A 25,439-nucleotide genomic window follows, 5' to 3' on the forward strand; every position below is an offset into this window, starting at 1 on the left:
AAAACTCTTTGAGTGATTTGTAAATTTTTAGCTACAAGTGCAGCTCTGTAGCAGCTCAGTAAATACAAAATACAGAGAAAACAGTGCCTGCTGTTTAGCTCACTCTTTGCATTTGGAATTTACATAAAATATAAAGAAAAACCCATTATTAAATGCATTTTTTTAAAATTTTTGAATTGTATTAAACTTTTTCTAAACAATCCTCCTCCTATAGAAATGGAATTTAAAATGTGAAAGATGTCTATTTTTATTTTAAATAGAAAATATTGTATTTCTATCTCAACAACATCTAAAGATCCCAACAGAAATCCAGGCCTAGGATGGTGGGAACTCTGCAGGCACATTGTAGGAGACAGATCTTTCCTGAATGAGCTGTAAATGAAACAAAGAAAAGACACAAACCCAGCAAAGAACAAAGATTGCAAACCATGCTGCCAGTCCCCAGTGAACAGTCCACAGAACATTTTGCAGTAAACCCCTGGAAAAGCTGGATTTGTGGGTTTTGCCTGTAGCACTTTTGTCAGTGCTACAACTACAAGACCATTTTTCTGTCCTAAGGAGGTGCAAGAAGCACAAAGATTTCAGTTTTTCTGTATTAGATTTTTACTGCCCTGTATTTGGACACAAATCACAGGTGGAACACTGGGGTTTGCTGTCTGTGAAAGCAAGGAGAGGCTTTGGGGCCAGATGCTGCATATGCCTGAGACTACTAGAAACCTGCACAAAATTTCTGCTTCTGAAAAGTACAATAATGAAGTGCCATCTTCTCCCCTAAAAGATTTCTGAGCAGCTACAGCTGCTTTTTCCTGCAGCTTTTCCCTACAGCTTTTACCCCTCCCTACAGTACACAAACCCTCCTCTCCAGCAGCTTCAGGTAGAGGTGAAGCACAGAATAAAGGCTGCTCCAGGCAGCTGGAACCTGGTGAGTGTCCTTGAAAAACAAGAGGAGAAGCAGAGGGAGAGGAGGGGGGAGAGGTTTTGTTATTCCCTTAGCAGGTCAAGTGAATCTGTACTGGGCTTGGTGTTTGCCACTCAGCTGGGGTGTCAGTCCTGCCAGGCAGCTGATGGATGGGCAGAGGAGCAAAGAACCTGAGTGGCCCAACCTGTGACAATGAGCTGTAGTGGGCATGCAGGGAAAAATGACAGATTTTTAGCCAGGAGCAAAAGGAGAGGAAGGGTAAGTCAGATAAATGGTTTTGTTTCTGGGGTGGCTTGGAGCTCTTGTACTAACAGGGAGGGGTTGGGACTGGGTGATCTTAAAGGTCCCTTCCAACCCTGACAGTTCTCTATGATTTCCTTTTTGCCCAGAATAAACACACTTCTGGAGAGCCTTTCTCTGCAGGTATCAGAGAACTTGCAGTTGTTATTGTCACAGCAGTGTTATTTCCCTTTTTATCTGAGCAGATGAGAAAGCTGTAACACAGAGATCACAGTGGAAAGACACCCAAAGGATTTTAGGGATGGCTTAAGCAAACCAGCTTTGGTAGCCACAGGTGGTCCTTGTGACTATCAAAAACCCCAGCCTGCTGGTTCTTTCAAGATCCATCCCTTTGCCTGTGTTATCCAGGGATGGAGTTTTCCAGGAAATAACTAATTTTCCTATGTTTTCAACTTAAATTTTGAGAATGGAAAAACTACTGCAAACATCTGTGTAGGTCTGCTGAAGTCCAGAAATGATACTAAGGTACAACTGAGGCAAGATCAAGTTGATCCTGCAAATGATCACCATCAAAGCCCAACTGACACAAAGACTTCCATCTTGTAGTCAAATCAGCATCTCCTGTCTACTTACAAGGAAAAAAAAAAACCATGCTGCTGTTTGAAGTCTTTAACACCATCATCTCACTATAGAGGTCTGAAAGTGCAAGGCTGCTTTCTATTTCAGACTCTGTACTTTGCTGAGTTCTCAGAAACCAGGAAAATAGGCTGTTACAGGAGCCCTAAACCAACCTTAAAGAAGAAAATCTGTAGGTTTTTTAGCAGCTTAACTGGCCTGTATTAACATTGTCCAAATGTTAGAGAAGTTTGTGACTTTGAAATTAAAATTTTAAATTAATTTGAACTCTCCAATCTAGTGATAAAAATAACTTTGGTTTTGTTTATTGTCTGTACTTAAATCTGAAATAACTTGAAAATTTTACACATACAGTTTTTGTCCAAGAGGGTGCATTTTTTTCCCTAGGCTTTTGACTTGTAGAACTCTGAGCTCTGATGATCCAGTAATGTCAAGACTTTGAATTTCTCATTCATGAGGGAAATGATTCAGCTCCCCCACCTCTGACTGCAGATGCTGAGGGGCCAAACTCCTCCCTCTTTGGCTAAAAGCTGTTGGAGCTGCATCATAACCAACGTTCCTTTGGTGGTCAACATCACTGCTCAGATCTGCTCCTGGACTCTCTTTTCACCAGTGGTCACATATATTCACCCAGAAGCCATGGGCTTTGTTTTGTTGCACCTCATGGACTGCCACAAAGGACCTCAGTCTCTTTTTTCCTTCTCCATCAAGCTCTCCAGCTTCATTTGATTGCTCCTGCCATGGCAGAGCATGAATTTGGTTACAGATGGAAAGAAAAACGCCTTCCTGTGAAGCCCATACAGCCCATTAGTGCAACCCTCACCAGCTGCCCTCTGGAGCACTGGTGTAAACCAGGACTATTCCTGCAGGACCAACTCCATCTTCAGGCACCCCTTGATCCACAGCACATTTGTGGGGTGCTGAACTAAGTGATGAAATGTGTAATTTGCAGCAGTGTTTGCAGCCTGAACTCTGGGCTGGCAGTCTCATGTCCCAGTCTGTAGAAACACATCCTGCAGACCTGCAAGATCCTCAGCTACAGAAAACTGGGCAAGGAGCAGGGGCAGCAGGCTATGGTCTGACAAAGGGCTGAGTTTGTTGCTGAGCACCAACAGATGATCTGTGCTCTGCTTTTATTTCAGACTCAGCAGGTGTGGAAAAAGAACTTTCCTTACCTTGAGCCATTCATGTGGTCATATTCCCTTTTGACATTGACCCGGACGGGCTGGTTAATCCATTCCTGCTGGGGGGGCAGGGGGTTGATTTTGTGGGGCTGCCCATAGTCAGGGTTCCCTGAGGCTGTCATGTCTGCCTTGGGGAGCTGCGTGGCCGCGCCGTACGTGGAGTCAAAGAGGGATTGGTCGTCGCTCACCACCGACAGAGCCTCCTGAGGAGAAAAAAGTAACAGTGCTCAGAGTCATGACTAAACCAGCAACTCCCTTCTGATTCTCTCTTTGAGCTGGTGAGCACCTGCAAGGGCCTCCCAGCTGCCCAGCACTGTCTGAAGCACCCATCTGCCAGGACTGCAGGTTGAGTTGTGTTCTTTGGGGTCCACCGAGCCCTGTGCCAAAGCAGGGGGGGTTTGCTAGCTGCTGCCTTGCTCTGGGGGGGGAGGGTTCAGGTTAACTCCACTTCTGCAAACAGTAAGGGTGGCTGGTGGGTGCTAGACCATTCCCCTTGCTTGCTGGAAGCAGCTTCATCTGCAGTGTTACCTGCCCACCAGCCTGCAGCTGCTGGCCCAAAATCAAGCAGAGAGAGGTGTAGTATGTAACGTTTCTGGAGTGTCATTTGGAGGTCTGTGCACCTTCTTTCAAAGGGTTTCATGTGGTGTTTATATTTTGAGGTTACCAGGGAAAGTGTTGCAGTCAGTACAGGTCAGAGTTATGGGTGTTAGTGGTGGGATAAAAAATGTATTTAAACTTTTTGTTTATTTTGTGGGAAATGTAGAACTGGTGAGTTACCAAACTGGTGCATTTCTAGAAATGCTTAAACCCAGGAAACTGCCCTTTTTTTTTCCCCCCCCCCTCCCCTGCTGAAACTTCAAATGTCAACCCCAAAAATGTCTGACTATCAATTTCCTTGCACTGGGCTTTCTAAATGAAGCATGCCAGGCTCAGAAAGGCTTTGGCACAGTCCTGCCTTATTTAGAGTGCATCTGACAGGGTCTGCATGTTCTTTCTGGAGCTCAGTTAAGCACACACAGCACAGCTGCCACTGGGGCTGGCAAGCCAGAAACCCAACCAGGAACCTCCCAGACTACAAGCACACACAACTTGGATGTGAGTTACTGGAGGAGACTTCTGAAAACAAGGCAGGGACAGACCTAAAGCTGCTGAAGTCTCAGTGCTCCAGATTCACAGCACACAGCCCAAACCATGAGCTTTTAAAAACAAGAAACGATTGCTCTCTCCCCACCTCCCCCCAGCAGTCATTTCTGAGGTGAGTTTTGCAAATGTTTTGTCACATTTCAGGGAAACTGAAATTCTGAAAATGCAGAAAAGTGGAGCTGCTGGAATGCTCCAATTGCATGAGTGCAAATCAGGTGTTTCCAGGCTCATGACAGCATCAGGAAAAATGTCAGTGCTTAGAGTTTACTGGGGAAAGCTGAGAAATGAACTCAGGTCAGTGCTCTGCAGTCACCACTATCAGCACTGCTCTGCCTCAGGTGTCTGCAACCAAACCTGGAGTCTGAGTGGGCCTGACTGAGCCTGAGTTCAGGAGACCCCTCAAACATCTGCATAAGTCCTGCTGAAATTCAGTGTTTGGTAGAAGATTTATGTGAGCAGCCTCTCACACTGCTGAGAGGTGAAAGCTGCAGGTTTTAAACAAAAAAGGGAGACCTTTTACCCCACACTGCCTAAAGCTGTGGTGTCAAGGGGCTCAGACTGCCCCCATCCATTCCAGCAGCTCTGTCTTGGTGGATGCACAACCTTTCAAAAATACCCCTTCTCTTTTTTCTGCTTTAGTTAGAGTAAGGTGGGGAGTGGAGGGTGCCCCTCAGAAGAATTTCCTTGTGGTGCAGTCCTGAATGATCACAGCCTTGTGTCAGAAACTCCTTACAGGGACTGAGACAATCTCCAGGCTAGAAACTCTGCAGATGAACACGAAATCTGATGACAGCTCTTGAAAGAGAGCAAACCTTTCCCCCAGAGGTGAGGATACAGTGACTTGCTGCTTCTCTGCCTCTCTGAAGTCAGGATGTCAGGCAGGGGTTCCCAAATGACACAACTTCTATAAATCTCTGCTTCCTCTCAGCACAAAAACTGGGGGTTCCCTACCTTGTGGCAGGAGGTGGTAGGTGAACCCCAAATACCTGGGGTGCTGGACTGATTTATGACACTCTAGACCCATATGTCTTACTGCTCAGAGGCAAGGAAACCACTGCCAGTTCATGAAATAAATTTTTTAAATGCTTGGCTTTGGACATTTCCAGTCTGAAGACACACACAGAATTTGGGTTTTGTTAGGGAAACAATATCCAGGGAAATTTTTTTTCTGCCTCGAGGCATTTTTCTTGTGAAGATGGAAAAAAAAAAAAAAAAAAAAAAAAGGAAAAGAAAAAGGAAAGCAGTGATCTTTTTGGCTTCTCCCCAGAAAATAACACAGAAACAAGAACCCAGCAACACCCACCCCAAAGAACAGCCTCGGGATCAATGATTAGGGCTGCATCTAAGTACAACTATCTTCATGAACACAGGCAAGAAGCATGCTTTTCTCTGCCACACAGAACATCTGATGGAGATGCCTGCCTCCTCGGATAAGGATCTGCCTTGAAAAACCAAGATGCTGCTGGCCCCTGCCTCCAGCAGCAACTGGTGTTACTGGGGACAGTGAGAATCAGCTGGGCAGGCAGCAGTTGCACTGAGAAGTTCTGCATTTTCCTGCTTGACTGCACACAGACCACCAGCTCCACCATCTCTAAAACCCTGTCACACCCAGGAAAAGAAATTCAAATGTGGCAGCTGCCAGCAGAGCAGGCCCAGGCTGTGGAATCGTTTGAGCTAAGCCCCTGAGTTAGTGCCAGCCACAAAAGCTGCAGACTGAAGGCTCTGGGGGAACTGAAGACACCAAGAGCAGATGAGGCAGAGATAGTGGCTTGTAACACCTGCTTGAGCTGTGGGTCCTGCATGCACAGAGCAAACAGCAAACAAACCTTGCTGGTGACATGCAGGGGAAGTTGGGTGGTGTGCTGCCAGCCCTGGCTCCAACCACCTCCTCCCTGCAGCTACAGCTTGAGAGAACAGCCAAGGAATAGCAAGCAGCAGGTAGGCTTTAGCTGGCAGTGATGGAATGTGGGGACTGCTCAGATGATGTCCAAGCAGTGAGGACCACCTGGGATCCAGGTTCAGTCTCTTGGCTTGGCTGTGTCCATGTACAGCCTTCCTTGTGCTCACTTATCTGCCTGGCTGGATTCAGTCCGGGAGCTCTGATCAGCTCAGAAAGTGTTTGGCTTCAGTTCTGGCTGAGGAAGAGCTCAGCTGAATAGCAGGGGGTGAATTTCTACCCCCTGGAATGGAGAGGGACTCAGTGTTTGGTGGAGGTGTTAAAGGTGCTAACATAACCTAACCAGACAGACCACAGCTCACCAGGGTTCCCCCCCATGCTGCTGCCTCCCGGGCTCTGTCCTTGAGCTGCCCAGACTGAGTCTGAGACAGGGGTCTTGTGTGTATTATTCTGGCATATATGTTACATTATATTGCCTCTGGGAATAGGCTAGCTTCAGTTTTTCCAGGTTTTAATCACATTCCTGGCATAAATGTGGCAGGGCTTGTCTGCAGCAGCTCGCAGCACGGCAAGGGGAGAGTTGGGCTCCCCAGGAAGCTCAGCCCCAACCTTTGCAGGGTGAACAGCCCCAAGTGAAAGGCTCCCATTGCTGAACCAGCTTTGCACAGAGCTGGCACACACTTCTGGATCCCCCAGACATGGATGTGGGATATTCCTGTTGTTAATAACTCTTTCCAATTGCATGAGGTTGAATTTTTCTTTTTTTTTTTTGGAAGATCCATCTAGACCCAGGTCTAAGTGCTTCAGTAAGGTAATATTCACTTGGAGTTTGGCCCTGGTTGCTGCAGGAAAACAAGTCTGTTCTGGTCCTGAACTGAGCAGGACATTGGTGCCAGTATAGGAACAGAAAGGGTCTGAGAAACAACCCTGAGATAAAAATCAGAGGAAACTCTGCCATGCAGATAGGTGGTGTGAATCCTCACCATTCACCTCAATACTCGGCTGGCTGGCACAGTCTCTGTGGCACTGGTGACTGCACCAGGACAGGAGCCATCCCCAGGTTAGCCTGATGTCCTCACTAACCCTGAAAGTTCAGGTTTTTAACCTTATCCAAAGGTCACTGGCAAGGAAAGCTCACTGGGAGTTGCCATTTCCCTAAGTTCAGCTCTGGGATAAAGGTCCTGAAAACAAGAGCTGGTGAGATGGCATCAGCCAGGGCTCTCATCCCAGAGATAACCCAGTGGCTCCAGGAACAGCTCTCCCCAGGTGCCTGCAGTGCCTTTCCAGGCACTGAGTGTTGCCTTGGAGCTCTTTATATTCACTTCTCTGGCCATAACCACATTTAAAAAGCATGGCTAAAGATCAAAGGCTTCATCCTCCTCCACAAAGTCTGACTGACAAGGGAAGAAAATGCTGAGTACCTGAACCATCATGGAAGGGTTGCTTTCACCTCTAGAGGGGTGACTTTTTTTTTTTTGACTTTTTTTTTTTAAAGAGAATGTTCCCAACCATCTGACAAGCCCAGAGGTACAGAGCAAAGCCCCAAAGTATGAGGTGACAGCAGCAATGTGCCTTACACACACACGGCCTGAGGTTAGCTCAGAGGATCTATTCCTCCAAGAGAAATTGCTTTGGCACTGCAGTTTTACAAGTCAGCACTTCTGCTGCCAACATCTCATACAAGCAGAAAAGAGATAACATCAGATTTGCAAGAAATTGAGTCAAATATAAAAATTTAGAAGGAGCAGAGCCCATGTTCATCTTGGGGCATCAAAATCAGATGGATCAGGCACTGAACTTGGAGGCAGGGTGTTATTCTCATCCCTGGCCTTGATCCTGGGCATACCCTTTAGTGATACATTTCCCTCTCTCCCTTTTTCCTCCCTTTTTAGCTCTGTTGCCCTGAGCAGTGCATCCTATGAGCTCAGTGGGGCACAGAGCCTCTTCCAGTGCTGGAAAACAAACAGGAATCCTTCCAGTAATTGAAAGCAAAGCCTGGACTGCAAGTCCACACTCTAATGCAGTCAGTCTTTACAACACACCTCACCAACACAAGAAAGACCCCTGGAAGGTTTTCCAGCACACTTTTCTGGGGGTTTGCTGATGCTCTTCCACCTTTCTTACAGCACATGACATGGTTGGTGCAAGGACCCCACATAACTCCCCCTGGAAAATCATAATCCCAGGCATTTCCTTGCTAACAACCACAATCCAACCTTGTGCCCTTCTCAATCAATTTAAGGGCTGCTTCTCCAGGGGAGGATTTGTGGGCTGGAGCATCCAAAGGCTGCAGGGGAAGCATCAGCTGCTGCTCCACACCTCCTCAGCCTGCCTGCAGCCCTGCACAGGGACAAGCAGCATTCTGCTCCCAGCCTTTTCCAGCTGAGCCCCTGGAATTTGCCTTGTGGCAACCCAAAAGCTGGAAATCCCTGTCCCAGGGCTGGCAGGGATGGGAGGAAATGCAGCCTGGCTTTCCCTGGGCTAAGGATGAAGGAGAAGGCAGAATGTCTTTAAGAGAAAGTCTCCGCAGATTGGAGGCTTTCTTTTTGTCTATCAAGGAGGGATTTCATTTAGTTACTTTGATGACATCCCACACTCCAATAATTTTGCTCTTTTTCTGCACCAGAGACTTGCTGAAAGCTCCAGAGCAGGTCAGCTACCTGGAGGAGTTGCCACACAAGCTGTGCTCTGCAGCTCAGGCTGCCTTTACCTTTCACCTCCCACCCAGAGCACTACATCAGAGCTGGAGCCTTGGGATGCTCCAGCATTTCTTTACAATTCACAGGAATGGGAAACCACAGCTCAGTAATTCATGCTAGGGGGAAAGAAAGCAGGAATAAGATAGGCCTAGATAGCAAACCCACACTGCAATTAGCCAGCTAAAAAAAAAAGGGGTAAAATGATTTTGCAAAATTTATCATTAGGAAAGATATATATTGGGTTTTTATTTTTATGTTTGCTACTTCCACAAAACAACAAGGGGGTAAAAGATGGCTGCTAAAATGAATGTTTCATTATTTTGATCTAGACACCCTCAAAACATGACTTGAGGAAAAAACCCATTAAACCATGGTCTGTACTTCACTTTTCAGAAGACAACTTGACTTCGTGCACACTTTTTATAGGACACAGAGTGATGACTTTGTTTCTCAGCCTTTTCTTCACATAAATAATTTCAAAGCCTATTTAGGTTTGTTTCCAACAGGCTAAATACCCAGTGGGAATACCCAGGACACAACACTCCTTCCCAACAAGCTGCTGCATTAGCCCCAGACATGGCAGCTCCAGGAGGTGCAGTCTGAGCACAGGACCAGGAGAACAAGTGGGAAAACAACCAAAGAAGAACCTGCCCAAAGTACTGCTGAGGCCTCTTCATCTTTTAAAAGGACTAGGATGAAATCTGAAAGGCTGGACATGTCTGACAGATCACACCTCAGTCATCCCTGTTCCTAAATCCTGGAAGTGTACTGCAGCTCCTCCTTGGAGAAGGGCAGCTGTGCTCTGGGGCAGGGAACATCCCCACCAGTCTCCAGCTGGCTTTCCCACACCCCTGGGCCCACAGAGGGATTCCCCCAAGATCTCCTGACACCTCAGGTGCTCCACACCCAGACCTGAGATGTCTGCCCAAAATCACAACTTCTGCCTTCCCTCCCCAGAAGGTTTGGGAGAATTCCTGTCAATTTCTGCCATCCCAGACACATGAGATGATTCAGAATGAGCACTGAATCTTGGGGATAAACTGTTAAAAGTGCTGGAATCTTTGTCACTGGCATGCATGGAGCCAGGTTTCATTTTCTGGCAGCTAATTTCACTACAAAAGGATTTGCCTCCATGAATCCATCAGTGTAACCCTGCTGGGGCAGAACTCAAGGTCTCCCAAGACCTTTTCAAAGCCATGCCACAGAAAATCAATCAGCTTCTGCCATGCACTAACACTCTCCTCAGCCAGTTTATTGTGCTTGTATCCCCCTGATCTCTGCCCACAGCTTTTCTGCTCCAGAGTTGCCCGTGCTCACGTGGGGGATTCCTTTCCAGAGCTGGGCAGTCAAATCTGCCAAGCTCTACTTCACCTTCCTTTTAATTTTTTTTTTCCTCACTCTTGTAAAATAATTGACTTGCACCGAGCAGATGTGTTTGTAAACAGAGACACATGGACGTAACTGTGAGCACACACACTTCAGTAAATATTATTGTAGCATTTTTATGGTCTTTTCTGCTGTAGACACATGAAGGGAAACTTCAAGATGGTTTCAGGGTCTGGCTTCCTGACAAACCCAAACCATCCTGCAGAATAAATGCAGAAATTGTGTGCTGACCTCAGCTTTGTCCTGAAGAACCCACTGCCCGACTCCTCTCCTTGATGTAGTGCCAGAGGCTGCTTTGCAGGGGTCATTTTTCATCACAAGTCTGCAGACTGACCATGCAATTTGTTTCAGAGGACTTGAGCTCACTTTAAGCTGCATTTGCCTGTTGCAGCAGTGCCACCATCTCTTTCCGAGGAGAGCTTTTTTGGTGGGATTTTTACTCGTACCAGAAACCGAGACAAGGTAACAACCTGGCTACTTTTGTTTTCCATATGCAAAGAGCAATAGACTCTTTTCAATATACATAATTCAGCCTAGAATGGGAAACAATAAATTGAGAAACCCAAAAGTTCTGGGGGGTTGTCATGGGAGAGGGTAAGTCACGTCCAGGTAACAGGCAGCCTTGGGAAGTGGCAGGGAGTGGAGTCTTTGGAGCACAAAGGAAGAGGTGCAAACCACAAAACCTTATCCTTTCAGTCGGGCTCCCCCCTGCCACAGCCCTGGAAACTGTAAAAGAGTGACCTCCCAGGAATCCAAGATCAGGGAGGTGGCAGTTTGGAGAGACACAAATATTTCAGGATTTCAGGTTCCTCTGAGCTCTGACTCACTGCTACCCCAGTGCCCATTCATTATTTTGCATTTGACTTTGATACCATTGTCCCTGTTACATTCACAAACACCACACTCGTATCCTGTTTTGTTCCCTGACACCATTCCCATCACAATCACAGGAAGCCCATCAGGAAACATTCATCGGGTGCTCTTGTGTTTCCATCCGCAGAGAACAAAACATGCACTTGCAGCCCAGGATGACTTATTCCAGACTAAGGAAAAACAACAGCGTGAAAGAATCAAAGCAGAGTTTCCAGGAGAGAGTGCAGTCTGTGAGACAGGGGCAGGAGCCTGAGCCTCTTACCTAAGGGAATGCTTGGGGATGGAAAGGTTCAGGCAGAAGGAAGTTAAAGGTGTAATCCATCACTGCCATCCACAGTGCAAGGTCTGGACACTGTAGCAGAGGGGCAAAGACAAGTCCAATGCTGCAGCTGAATCCTAAACCAGATGTGGCTTGAGATTTCAGGAGTTGGGGCTCCAATCTCTTTGTGTGCTGGGTTTGGCCCTGAGTCCCTGAGCTATGTTTGGTTTAAATCTGTGCTCAGGGTCCCAGTGCTGATGAGATTCAGAACATCAATTCAGTGTTTCAGCCCAAAGCTGGTTGCTCAGGTCTGTTGTCAAACGTGCACCACATGAAATATGGAGAGATAAGAGGAAATGAGGGAGGTGGCTCAGCCCTGGAACCCCCAGAAGCACATGCACACCCTAGATACAGAGCTGTGGAACTGTTATCTGCCTCTTCACCAGAAAAAACACAAAACCAACCCAACAAAAATCAGCATATCCAGGGACAGACAAACCCTGAGGTTGAGATTTTTGAAAGAGCCCAAAGTTACACAAATCACACTCCCAGTTAGCAGGACCTGGGAGCCACAGCCCCTTGAATCCCTCGAAAATACCAGCTTTAATCCCTGTAAAATACCAAAAAAACCTCAGGGGAGTGGCCAGCCAGAAGAGGAGCAGTCAGCAACAATACCCAGAGCAGGTTTTCCACTTCCCTTGCCCACTGGCTGCAAACACAGGTGTCATCCCTGCCCAGCTGAGTGCTCCATAAAGCCCTGCATTGATGCCTTGGTGCATACCCAGCCTCTGCTGGCTCCTGAGCCAGTTCCAAACTGGTCTCCTCCACTTGGCAGGGGAACTGAGGGCTGCCACCCTGCTGGGATGGCAGGGAGCTGTGTTTTTCTTGTGCACAGAGCCCAGCCCCTGTGGCTCCAGTGAGGAGATTGTTTCTGCATACGCCTATAGGAAAAGCAGAGATTTTGTGAACAAGGCTGCTCGTGGCATTCCAAGGAAAACAGCTCAGCAGGATTACACTGAGATATTTTCTTTGTCAATCTCAGTCGAGATATTTGAACAGGAAAAGCCAGTTTACACCACTGGAAGTTCTCAGGGGCTTTTCATTTCTTTGCAAAGGAAGACTGATATTTTAATTTTGGTGCAAGAGAAAGGCCTGGGAGGATGCAGGGGCAGCCATCACTCTTGGACAAAAAGCTGTGGGGCCAAGTCCCACACTGGCACCTGGGCTGGAGCCCAAAGGTAACACTGCAGCACAAAAAGGAGCTAACAAGGTGCTATTTTTCCTAGTGATACTGAATATCAGAGAGAAAAGACTACCCTAGCAACACTTGTGTGTCAGGAAACTGAAATACTAAAATAGCTTCTGGTGCCTATTGCTGCAGACAAACATCCAGACTAAATACATCTAACTCCATCTCTGGTGTCCCATCCACTAAACTCAGCCAGTGGATGCTGCCTCTTGGCTAACTCAATAGCAGATGATGTCAGAGTAAAAAGCAAAAAGTCATTGGCTCATTTATAGCTGCTTTAATATCCCTGTGCCTCAGTTTCCCTAGCTGTATGGTGCCTGCCCCTGAAAGAGCTCGGAGTTTGGAGAGCCCAATGTCCTTGGAACAAGCAATGTCCCAGAACTAGAACTGCCAGACAAAAGCAAAACTTCTCCTCTGAGACTGAGCAACAAAAAAAAAAACCTTTTCAAAATCTCTTATCAGTAACAATTAACAGAAAGTCTGTTGGTTTTATCAGCTTGGTACTGAGAAGGGCTCTGAGCCTTGCTGAGATAAATGAGGTCTCTTGTGCCCAGGGCTGGGTTTCCATACCTCTGAGAACCAATGTCTTCTTCTCCCCAGCTCCCCCAGCCCTGGTGCAGCAGCCCAGGGAGGCAGAGGCTGTGGATGGGTTCCTGGCAGGGAGCTCAGAAGGTTTTGCTGCAAGGGATGGAGGGGAGAAGCAGAGCACAGGCTCACAGGGTGTTCGGGAGGGAGAAGGCTGGGAGCCAGCAGTCAAATCCCAGCCCTGAGACCCGTTCAGTGCTACTGCTTTAGATAGGTCACTGGGTTCCTCATCCCATGTTCTCCTCTGCTGAAGGGGATGCTAAAAGCACACAAACCCAAGGGCCAATTTAGGGCTGATTCCACCAAGTTTCTGTCATCTCCAGGACCTCCACACGATGCCTCCACTCATCTGCACAGCCCCACCTGCAGCAGTTCATGTTATGACTTTGTTTCACTTGGTTTTTATGAAAATCATTAGCTCTGGTTTGATTACTGTGAGTCTGGAGCTGTCAGGCTGCTGCTTTCAGAGCTCTGTGCCAAACAGAGTCTGGGGGTACCATGCAGACACCCATGGCAATGTTACATTCATTGTGCCCCATGGGAACCAAAGTGACCAAACCAAATGCTCCAAGTCGTTTGGTAGAGTGTTGCTAAACTAAGATTAAAACCCATCTCCCCCCCCCAGAATCTCACCTTCCTATAGAGAAGGGGACTGCCTTCACCAGCAGCACTTCGTGATCTTTCCTGAGCTGATGGAAGTGCTTTTTCCTTTTACTGGAGGGTTTCTTACACTCAGATCACACTAAAATAAATAAGAAGCAGGCCCCTGGGCACATCTCCATGTTCTTAGCAGAGCTGATAGGGCTGCTCTTATCTCCAACAGGGCAAGTCCCCTGAGCTGTGTTGAAAAGCCTTTTATCAGATGCAATTGAAAGAGAGCTCTGAGATGCAGTTCTGCAGCTCTGGCAGGGAAGTGGGGCTTCTGTCTCAATCTCCTCTGCTTTTGTTTAGCATTGGGGTGAGGGAATAGGACAAGGTCCTGGTTTTGGGGCCAGAAAGCCAGGGCTGCTCCTTGCTCCTTCCCTGCAACAACTCTCCCCTCCCTCAGCCAGAGGAAAACCCTGTCAGAAATGGCTTAACGATCTTCTAATATTTCCATGCAATTAAAGGCCACATCTGTCTCCCAGACCCCGTCCTCCTTTGCTAATGTACAGACATGAACTAAACAGTCTGTCTTGTCGACCCAGAGGGTAACAAAGGAGCCCATTCATAGCACAGGCACTGGGGTGATGCTGTGTGTGCAAAATGAAATAGAGTTTGCATTTGGAGAATAACCTGTGCTGGAGCTAGCAAGAGATTTCTGCTCTAATAAATCAATCAGCTTTACTGGCTAATAAAATATTCCCCCCCTCCTCCTCCTAATTCTGACTGTGCTAACCAGACAGCCACCCTGCAGAGAAACTACAGGTTCTGGGCAAAAGTGAGAACCTGTGCTAGCTTGTTATTAAAACTAAAAAAAAAAAAAAGAAAAAGTATCAGCTTGGCTGGAATTTTTCAAACAGCTTGAGAGTTATCAGCAGGCCAAGGGCTTTGGGTGTCACCTCTGCAGCCTCAGCTATGTCACCACTGACTGCAGCAAGCTCCCAGGTTCTGCTCCTGCCTTTGCTTGGTTCCTCCTGAGGAAAATGGGAGCATTGCAGAAAAGAAAAGAAAAAAAACAACAACCCATGAGACCAAAATAACAACCAGCCAGGTCCAAAGACCCATTTTTGATTTGTTAGTGAAACTGAGGGCTAAAAAAAAAAGAAAGAAAAAAAAATAAAGAAAAGAAAAGAGAAGAAGACAAGGCACATTTTGGCATAGTCCCAAACCAATACCAACACCATGTTTTGCCCTGACTCAGAGTTTCAGGTAATACCTGTGTGTGCATCCAGATGGACAGGGCAGCTCAAGGGATATGATATTATATATATTCCTTCTTTTTTTAACATTTCATTTGTAAATGCCTTGGGGGACTGGGCTGCTGAGGGGTTTTTTTACACTTTCTTGAGCACATTGGCATTCTGGCCCATGTTGGTGCAGGTCTGTATCTCTGCTTGGTGCTTCACAATACAAATACACTGCTAATGTTCACACCTCAACACAGCTCATTTCCTCAGCTTTCAAGCTATCAGGAAGAGTGCAGGAAGCCCAGAAAAGATGGTGCTGTGGTTTCAGTACAGAGTGATATTTGGGAGATGGGGGCTTCTATACCATCTGGGCAGCAAAATTGCTTCTTTAACTTGAAAGTTCCCTGTGTAAAATGAGGGGCAAATGTGGGCATTGAGACCCCAGGGTTAGAGATGGACAGCCCTAGGATGTAGTGAGATATTTTTCAAATCCTGAGAAAATGAGGGAGGCTGTGAGAAAGCCAAATGATTCTCCAGAGGAGTCACCTTAAGTTAACTGGAACATTTTCAGGTATTCTGAACATTCCACTGCACTTTTAACCTTTTCTGTTTTCTTACAACTTTCTGTGATGATTCTGAAGCATCACAGCTGGCTGATCTTTCTAACAAAACCTGGAAAACCTGAGAAAACACCAAGTAGGGCTTTCACCAAACTGTCCAGAATCAGCCTTTCCCATGACTAGGTAGGGCTGCAATAGATCTGCATCCTTCTCATGAAAAGCCACTAAGCTGAAGAAGGTCAGACTATAGATGGATCTTCTTGTATACATCCCTGCTACAAATACAGTGAATTCTTTAACTGTTTGTGGAGATGGGGCCAAATCAAGCCTTGTAGGGCTTGCTAATATAGCAGGAAAGCCAGCAGAAGTTTTGCCTTTGTCTTTGGGGTGATGCTTGGCTGAATCTTCAGTGTAGCTCTCTGCATATTCCTGCCCTTCAGTCTGAGTGCCCGAGTGACTCCAACCCAAATGCAGACTGAGGGCATGATCTGTCCTGGCAAAATCTCAATATCTAAGCAATCAGAGCCTGCAGACTTTTAATGGTATTTTTAAAACTTTATACAGACATGCAAAGAAGCAATTTGAGGCTTAAAAATATTTCTAAGGAAATCTGGGTAGTTCTTAACTGGTTGGTTTCAGTTGCCTGCACAGGAACCTCATTATCTTTCAGCATTCTGACGTGGTGGCAACTAAAAGTACACCAGATTCCTACCCTGAGGAGAAGGGGAGGTCTCTAAGAGACACAGGTAAGGATGAAATAAAAACTGAGGCCCTGATCTGGGATACCTTGGGATCCCAGATATCTTGGGATCAGACCTCCCCTGGGGGTCTGACTCTCCTGCTGACTCTCAGCTTCTCCAGGAGTCCAGGGTAGCAGAAGCCCTTCCTCATGGTCTGACAGTCACTCTCCTCATCAGCATCCTCTCAAGAACAAGTTTTTTGCTGGCCAACACTCAGTAATTCAGCAGTGCCCCTTTGTCAGCTGCCCTGCCTGTTCCTCTGAGGTTGTGGTGAGGATTAAGGACTAAGTTTCTCTTCCATGGGGACAACAAAGAGATTTGAGACCTTGCTTCAGATGATGTTCATAGCACAAACAGTAAGGCTGAAATCAGCTCCTCACAATTTGAGGAGACCTGTTGGGTGACTTGGGGACAAAACACCAAGTTAGAGAGCTGCTACAAACTAGCAAAAAGGCCTTTTCATAATTACTGGGTGCAGAACACTGTGTGTGAACTGGGTATGAACAACCAGAGAGCACAGAAGAGGGAGCTCAGAGGAGCCTGGAAGCAGATTTCCACATGCAGCAATTGCAGTTCTCAGGAGAAAGCTACAAAGTGGAGATGCTGGTACTGCAGCAGCACTCCAAGAGGTTTTGGGACACAACCAGAGGCTCTCTTGTTGCCTCAGAGCTCTACACATTCGTCTCTCCCCCCAGACTCAGTGCTTTTGGTTGGGAAGGAGAAGGTAAGGAAGGCAGAAAGCCCAGGGGCTGGCTGGCAGTGTTCACTGAGTGAAGAGGTGGGCACCCAGTGTTTGGTGACTGCTGCTACTTCTTTGTGTCACAGGAGATGTAACGTGTCTGGGGATGGCAGAGGACCCCAGGGTTAATCATCAGGGAAGCAATTTCTTGAGATCATCAGAGAAAAATGTTAGGTGGGTGTCAATAAACATGGCAAAATATTGCCTTGCTCCTCACTTCCTAAAGCTCACGTTGTGGAGTAGATTTCAAGCCACATTTCCCATCTATGGAAAGCTTTTCTTCAACATGCAATGAAACAAAGCACAAACACATCATCCAGTGAAGACCAAGCAGTAAAATCAGGCTGAGAGCCCAACATTTTGGGTTCTCCCAACACTGCCTTAGGTGCTGAGCTGTGCCATGCAGGTTAGGTGTTTTCCTCAGGGACACCTTCACAGTGAAAGGAATAAATAGGAACCAGGCAAGCAAAACACATTTTATCCCTCATTTAAAGCTTTTGAAAACCCCACTCTCTGCCTTATAACAGTTCAGATAAAAGCTGCACAGAGGTAAGAATGTCAGTGAGCAGGAGCAGAGCACTCTGTCTCTGTTTCATCCATCAGGCCTTTCCCCTGCTATTCCCATTTCCTTCCTTGCCTTTCACATGAAACGTATCCATTGCACACACCCACTCAGCCTCACTTCTTCACATTCACAGGCAAATCATTTTACAACCAACTTTTTTAAAAATAGGCTTCTTCTCAGGCTTTTTTGCTTCTCTCAGGGACAGCAGCCACTGGATTAGTTATTGGGTCCTGGCTCCTTCCACAGAAGTTTCTCTCCAGCCTGTCCACCTCACACTGCCTTAGCAAAATCCTCTTCTTGCAGCACTTTCTCACCTAAACTGAAGGAATCATTTCTAATTGCTTTTGTTGGCTGAAGGTGGGATTGATCACATCATCAGAATTCAGACCCCAACTTAGTAAGCCTGAATAATGCAAATCCGAGTTTATTTTTCACTTCAGGAGGAAATTTTTGAAGGCTTAAGCAGTAAAATACCTTCTTTGGGGGGGCCAATGTTCTTTTTTATAGATGGCCCTAAGTTTTTGGCTTAATTTAGATGGAAAGTCCAAGCCATTCAACAACTATTCATGACCCAGGTTTGCAGTTTGCTCTGTGTAGTGAAAAGCACATTGACAACACCATTAACAAAACTTATGGATTTGATTGAAATTTCTGAGTTACAAATGACAGTTACAGGCACTTCCAGTCTCATCCTCTAAATCTTCACTCAGACATGACAAGGCAGGGGCCTCTCTGCAATTTATTTGCTTTCTTCTCTCTGTGTTTATGTAATTAACAAGCAGATGTAAGTGTAAGTTTTGCTTCTGTTTTTCACTAAAGTAACAAATCCACTTAAACAAAATAGACAGTTTGGTAAATAGCAAGCATAAAACACTGAGGGAAGAGTTTGCTGATTTCAACTCATGCTTCAAGGCGTGCTTAGAATGAGAGTTAAAATTAAGAATGTGCAGAAACTGAAATAACCTGGCATGAGAAACGTGCATGGCTGTGATTTATTGTATTTGGGTCAGCTCATGGATTTACTACCACTGGAGTTACCATCTTGCTGCCCTAAATTCTTTACATAAAGAATATTTCTTGAGTCATTAATGATGAGTGTTGCCCTCACCGAAACAAATCTCAGGCTGAGTGACAAATAATGCATTTCTTTAGAAAGAAAAACACATTTCTAGTCGAGCCAGTGACACAATCAGGGAGAGAAGCAGAGAAAGAAGGTTAATGTATGTGTTACTATGTGGAGTATAGTCACACCCTCACCCAGACACAAACCCTGAGCAAGCTGCAGTAAAAACAACAGGAAATGGCCTGGGGTATTTATAGCATTATTGTGTTTATCCCCAAGTGATGTTCTGCACAGATTATTATGAAGTTTTTCATGGGAGAGGTTACAGCTTGTGTCAGCTGGAGATTTGCATGCACCTCACCCCATCTGCTCCCTGCTGAACCTGCAGGGTCCCCCCCTCCACCTCTCTCTGCTTTTCAAGGCTTGCTGTGCATGGGGACATCTCTGCAGCTGGCAGGAGGGGCCACCCCCAGCAGTGCAAACAGCAGCCCTGGCAACCAACATGTTGGGCCTCAATTTATTTCTTTCCCCAGATTTACAAACCTGGAGTGATACATAATGAGACAAACCATCCTCCCCTCTCCCTGCCCACAGGTCAGTGGTCCTGGATTTCTGAGCAATGCAGTCTGGGCTGCACTGGCACAAAGATTATTCTGTGCGTTTTGGGTCCTTTTAACAAAGACACTGATGACACCAAAACCCTTGACTCAGAACCCAGGGCTTGCTCTTCAGGAGGGCTTAGCCCACTCCTGAGATTCTGCTTGTTTGGAGAATCATTTCCACGTCCTTTATTTTCAGGTAGGGTGACGAAATAACTCCTCATTTATCCCTTTAGCCTGAGAAGGCACTCAGCACAAAGTAATAATATTCATGGAAATATCATCTACCTATTCCCAGCTGCAGCCTTGATGTATTTCTGCTGATTTGAACATTGTAAAGAGAGTTTTTCTAATTCATTCCCATCATCTAAATTTGGTGTGAAGTTTGACAGAGAAAAAAAAATCCCCAAACACACATACGGGAGATGAAATAGATAGTGTAACAAGTCGGTATCTCTGCAGGGTAACACAGCCTCCACCCACTCACAAACCTATGAAACACGGATCCATCTCTGCAGAGCAGTTTATCTCAGTGAGAGATAGAGAATAAGGAACATTAAAATAATAATGATAAAAAAATAGTGTAACTCAGGAAGCAAAGAACCTGGTATTACTTCATTGTCAGAGCAGTTCTTTCCTTATCTGAGTCACATCTCCTGAGGTTTGCTCAGCTCATGAACAGCTCATGGATGTTCAGCTCATTTCTTTGTTTACACCCCATGATGCCCAAAAACCTCGATTAAAAGCAATCAGAAAAATCCATCATATGATACTGGGGCCGTTTACAGCCCGTGACAGTTATGAGCAAATGTTAACCTTTCCTTTGAGAAAACAGAAGGAAATCCTGCTTTAATTTAAGCTTTCAGCCATCATCCCCCTCTATCTCGGCAGTAAATCAGAGCATCTCCCTGATGCCATTGTTTGCAAATACAATAAGTCCTGGGTTTGTCTGTTTAAAAAACAAACAGCAACCGAAAAGCACCAGGAAGTCCCTGTGAAGGGGAAGGAGGAGGCATTTCTGGATCCCCACATTAATTAATGCAATTGAGGCAATAGCCCAGCAAACCTTGTTCCTCTGAATACTGTTCCAACCATTATCAGTTCTATTAGAGCTTCATTATGGTTGTACTGATCAAACCAGATTTCCCGGGCTAATTTGCATCATATTCTGACAGGTGCTAGTCCAGGTGTCTTATTGTCATTCAGAATTAATAAACATGATTCCACTCTCTTTATCATTTGTGTGATAGAGGGAATAATAGAAACTGAACAGGCTGGGGGGGGTTGGGAATAACTTATCTGACTTCATTTCCCAAAAAAGGCCTTTCCTAGGGTTTTGCCAGGTTTAATTTTAAAATGAGGGGCTCAGACTCCACTTCCCCTGCATCCCCTACCTGTCAAATAACTTCCATGCTCTTCCCTCCCTGGTTTCTGCCTCAGCCATCAGGCAGGGCTGCCCACAGGGCAGGTTTCTGCACAGCACCATATTAAGGTGGTTTTTTCCCATCAAGTCAACTTGATGCCATCCCAGTTCACTGCCTCTGGTCTGTGGGAAGCACAGTCCCTGTTTGTGCAGTTTTCCTGCTTTATCATAAACCCAGCCCAAGGCTCCTCACATCAGGCTTCACACTCGCAGGGTTCAGAGCAGCTGGGAGGCACATTCCATGCAGGCACATTCCAAGGGCCTTTTAATTGCTCCTAATTTTCATTACATTATAATTGCATTTATAGAATCATAGAATTGGCTGGGTTGGAAGGGACCTCAGAGAAGGGACCAAGTCCAACCCTTGATCCACTCCCCCCGTGGTTCCCAGCCCATGGCACTCAGTGCCACATCCAGGCTCTTCTGAAATATCTCCAGACACGGAGAATCCACTACTTCCCTGGGCAGCCCATTCCAATGCCTGATCACCCTCTCCAGAAAGAAATTCTTTCTCATCTCCAACCTAAACCTCCCCTGGCACAACTTGAGACCCTGCCCTCTTGTCTTGCTGAGAGTTGCCTGGGAAAAGAGCCCAACCCCCCCCTGGCTCCAACCTCCTTTCAGGGAGTTGGAGAGAGTGATGAGGTCTCCCCTGAGCCTCCTCTTCTCCAGCCTCAACACCCCCAGCTCCCTCAGCCTCTCCTCATAGGAGGTTCACCTCATAACTGGGGTTTTCATCTTTTTTTAGAACAACATTTCTATCTCTTCCCTGTGATCCCAAGCAGCTCACTTTTCTTAAAGAAATGCTGATATTCTCATGTAATTAGAATGCAATTCAGGCTTTCCAGATGAAAACCAAATGCCAGATGAGCTGGCAGCAGCATTGCCATGTCATCCAGCATTTCTCTTTCAGTCCTTCTGCACAAGTTGATCAGCCCCACACTGCCCATGTGGGATCCAGACCCAAATGCCTCCCCCTGACACCTGCGCCTGTCCCACCCCGAGTGTTCATTGGCAACATCAGAGCTTGGTGACACCAGAGTATGCAGAGTATTAATGCTGACAACTGCACTGCCCTTCTTTGCTGTTTTCACCTGCCTGGGAACTCTCATCAGCTGAATTAATCCTCAGGTTTCTCCAGGCTCTTCTAGCAAAGAGGAAATTCATTGAAGCCCAACACCAGGGCTGCCCTCGCAGCCTTTGCAGGGGTGCACGTGCTTCCCTCTCACTTCCTGCAGGAGCATCTCACTTGCTTCCTTCTCTTACTCAGATCACACACTTCTTTCCCTACAGGTAATTTACCCCTAATCTCCAAAAAGCACCATGGAATTGTTCATCTAAAAACACAAGAGGCAAACCCCAGCCTTTCTTCACTACCTGGATTTACGGTTGAAGCTCTGGCTGTTTGGGTGCAAAGATTGGATCAGAATTTCCTAATATGTCTAGAAATTCACCCCAGCCTGCCTCACTCCACGAAGGAATGACCAGAGAGAGGAAACCCTGACTTCATGGTACAGTTCTCAGCTCCTGCACTAACTCAGGTCTTGTGTGTCTTGACCAGGTAAGATAAGGAGCACTTAGCTAAGATGATGGCTATGTCCAGCTGAATGATCACATTAGGAGACCAGGCCCTCTGTGCCTCAAGTTGCCTGTCTGGCTTACCTTGTGCATCTCTGTATTTATCTTGGGCATCTTTTTTATTAGGGTGAGTAAAGAGGCAGCCTCTCTAAGTGAAACATTTGCATCTGGAATCAGGGTTTCCATCCTGCAATGCCCCCACACCCAAACCCTCTCTGCACTTCCATGCACCAGGGAATGGCTCCCAGCTTGCTCAAAAGGCAAAACTCATTTTAACTGCATTTGCTCTCCTCTTTGTTTTTTAAGAACCAGCTTGCAACAAATGGCACTTTCTAAATGATTGTCTAACAAGAGAAAATGGTGCAAACCTCCCAGCATGCTCCCCCCTCTCTGGAAAGCACTTGTCCTCAGCCCTGCTCGCAGCCCCTGTCAGGTGCCTGCAGAAGAGGTTCCCAGTTCTATAGAGCATTGAGAGACAAGAGCTGCTTCTTGTTATTGCAGCCTCTAATGAAAATTTATCCAAGTGTGATCTGGAAGCAGATTTGCACCTGTCTCAGAGGGCTGAAATCAAACAATAAGAGTGCTGAGTGAGGGAGTTGGTGAGCAAGCAGTGAGGGCAGAGCAGGCGAGTGCAGCCCCCTGGGGACCCCTCTGCTGCTGCTCATCAGATTCTTTTCATCACATCTTTAGAGAAAGGATTTTTTTGGTCCTTTACATGCATGGTATATACCTTTTTGCTCAGGAAAAGCGACTCACTGTGACCTTTGCAGCTTTGATTATCAGGGCTGGAAAGGAAAAAGTGATCATGAGTGTGTGTAGGGCTGAGCAGGTGATGGGCACTGCTCTGCCCCAGGGTTCTGGGATCACAGCTACAGCCCCTCCTGCTCGGGCTGAGGGGCTCAATACACAGTGTGGCATGTGGGGTTTCTGTTCATGCAATTGTTTCAGGCTATACAGGCTTCAGAGCAAACACTGTTTTTGTTTTTCTCTGTTTCATAAGTGACGAGAACATTTTTGATCCTATAAATAGTGTCTTACCTTTCCTAGTTGCAGAAAAACCCAAATTTTGCATCCAGCTGCCTTGAACTAGAACTTTATTTCAGGGAGGATTTTCTATCTGTGTTTCAGGTACCTTCAGCACTCTATCTGAGGCTTACAAAGCTCTCTATGAAGGTCTGTCAGTTTTCAGCCTCACCTCAGAAGAGCATTACCTGTTATTATTTTACAATTAGGCAAATGAAAGCACAGAGAGCTCAGCTGGCTTGCTCAGGGTGTCTGAGTGAGAGAGAGGAATAAAGCCAAGGAGACTCCACTTGCAGGCTTCCTCTCTAACTACTGAAGAGCATTCTTCAAGAAGTCTTGCTTTTTTGCAAGAAAGGACATGTGAGCATGATTGTTATCTGCTGGGCTGCACAGATACCAGATGGGTCTATTATTTAGCAAAAAGATGACTGATTATGATCTCAGATGCTAAGAGAACTTTGTTGCAGATAATTTCAGGTTGCTGAACATGCTTCTCTTCTAGAAGTATCCTCATCCATATACCCCATTAAGTTAGTCATAAGAAAGAGTGAATAATGAAGGACACATCCTGGGGCCAGTCCCTGGTGTAACACTCCACAGCCTGACTCAGGATGAGTAAACCCCAAGTTGCCCTGGCTAATGCTGGACAATTACACTCTGGAGGATGCCTCCTGTTCCAGAGAGCTGAAAGTCTGGGTAGGCAAGATAGAAAAACAGGGAATGATGAGTCCTGCCTGGCAGTTCTTGTGGCAGTACAGAAAGTCACTGGCAGAGGCATCATCTAACCACAAAACAGCTTTTTTTTGTTGTTGTTTTCTTCTTCTAATATAGTCATTACTCTTCCAGTAAAACTACCTTTCAGAGCACCTTTGTAGGAGTTCCCCAGGGTGTGGGAGATGGTCACCCTGCCCCACGGCAACACCTTATTTGTTCCAGATGAAATGTCCTGCAGGTAGCTGCACAAATCCATGGCACTGCAGTTCTGGGTTCAGCATGAACTCAGGTGAAAGCCTAGGGCTAAGCACTTCACCTCCAAAATGATTTTTGTAGCATTTGATGCTACAGAAATCAGCAGTGATAATAATTTAGACCTGCTCATCTCCCTGACCCCAGTTTGGATTCAGGTCAGTTTTGGTGGAGTCTCAGGAACAGCAAAGGTGTAAAAGCTGCATATTTACATATATATATACATATACATATATATATATATATGTATGCCTGGTTTTTCAACAGTTTGCTTAACTCCACCAGTTTAACCTGCAATATATATGTAATTTATGGGAAGAACTATGATCCTTTTATCTACTGTAGCTGATGATTCTCAAAAGCACTTTGTTTACTCAGTGTATTGCACATCCACAACACCTTGTATGCATAAAACCTGACACCACCTGTATCAAACACCACTTCACTGACAAAGCTCAGTAGCAGACACACCTAACATTCAGGGATGGTCCATTCCACACACTTATTGAACTAATTGTAGTTGTATGACTTGCTACCTGGATTAAAACTGTGGCAGACCTGGTAAGCTCTGATAAAAAAGTATCATATGCACATATTTATACTTGCTGTTAAAGAAATGAGCTGACAGAGTGTGTCTAGGAGCATGGGTGGTTTTATGGACATGGCAGAGGAGGGCTGGGAGAGGCACATTTAGCAGCAGTGGTGTAAATGTGAGGGAACCAGAGGGTGGTTCTTGTGTGGCTGTTACAAGAGCGTGCACCTCCCTACCATGGTTGTCCCTGCAGAGCTGAGCCCCCGGGACCTGCAGGGAGCTGGTGTCACTTCTCATGACCTGGGTAAAGAAAGACCTGTGCAGCATTTGGGAAAATGGTCTGTCAGGACCCAGAGGGGTTTCTTTTCACAGCTCACTTTCTGCTCCTTCACTACACAGACCTGTGACATGTGTGTTCCACCTCTCTGCTGATGAGCACACACCTTCCACAGCACACGTTTCCAAACCCAGCTGCATGTCAGCCAGCCTCCCTCAGGCTGGCACAGAACAGCGTGTGGTGAGAGAAGTGCTGCTCACAAGATAGGGTTTCTGTGGTTTAGGATGATGTTAATTAATTAATTCTTTTTTTGCTTGTTTGTTTTTGGAAGTCTGCAGCTGCTAGTTTTGGAATGGCCAATCTGCAATAGGAGCTGCAAAAAAAAAGAAATCAATGGAAGAAATAGACAATTGGAGTGGGGTCCTGACTGAGGACTTGCTGCTATTTTTAAAAACACATGAAAGTTTGGCTTATG

The 25,439-nt window shown here is 46.2% G+C and overlaps 1 protein-coding gene across 5 annotated transcripts in view; it reads right to left on the reverse strand.

The window, feature by feature from the left end:
* FLI1 (Fli-1 proto-oncogene, ETS transcription factor) overlaps positions 1-25,439 on the reverse strand; it is an 84,249-nt gene that overhangs the window by 33,105 nt on the left and 25,705 nt on the right. For all 5 annotated transcript variants that reach the window (XM_030464697.1, XM_030464695.1, XM_008498491.2 and 2 more), the window contains one exon: positions 2,971-3,182. In XM_030464697.1, the coding sequence (XP_030320557.1) occupies positions 2,971-3,182 (212 nt within the window). The remainder of the gene's footprint in view (positions 1-2,970; positions 3,183-25,439) is intronic.

The sequence above is a fragment of the Calypte anna genome, chromosome 24 (genome assembly GCF_003957555.1).
Source record: "Calypte anna isolate BGI_N300 chromosome 24, bCalAnn1_v1.p, whole genome shotgun sequence".
In the NCBI taxonomy this organism is placed as follows: Eukaryota; Metazoa; Chordata; class Aves; order Apodiformes; family Trochilidae; genus Calypte; species Calypte anna.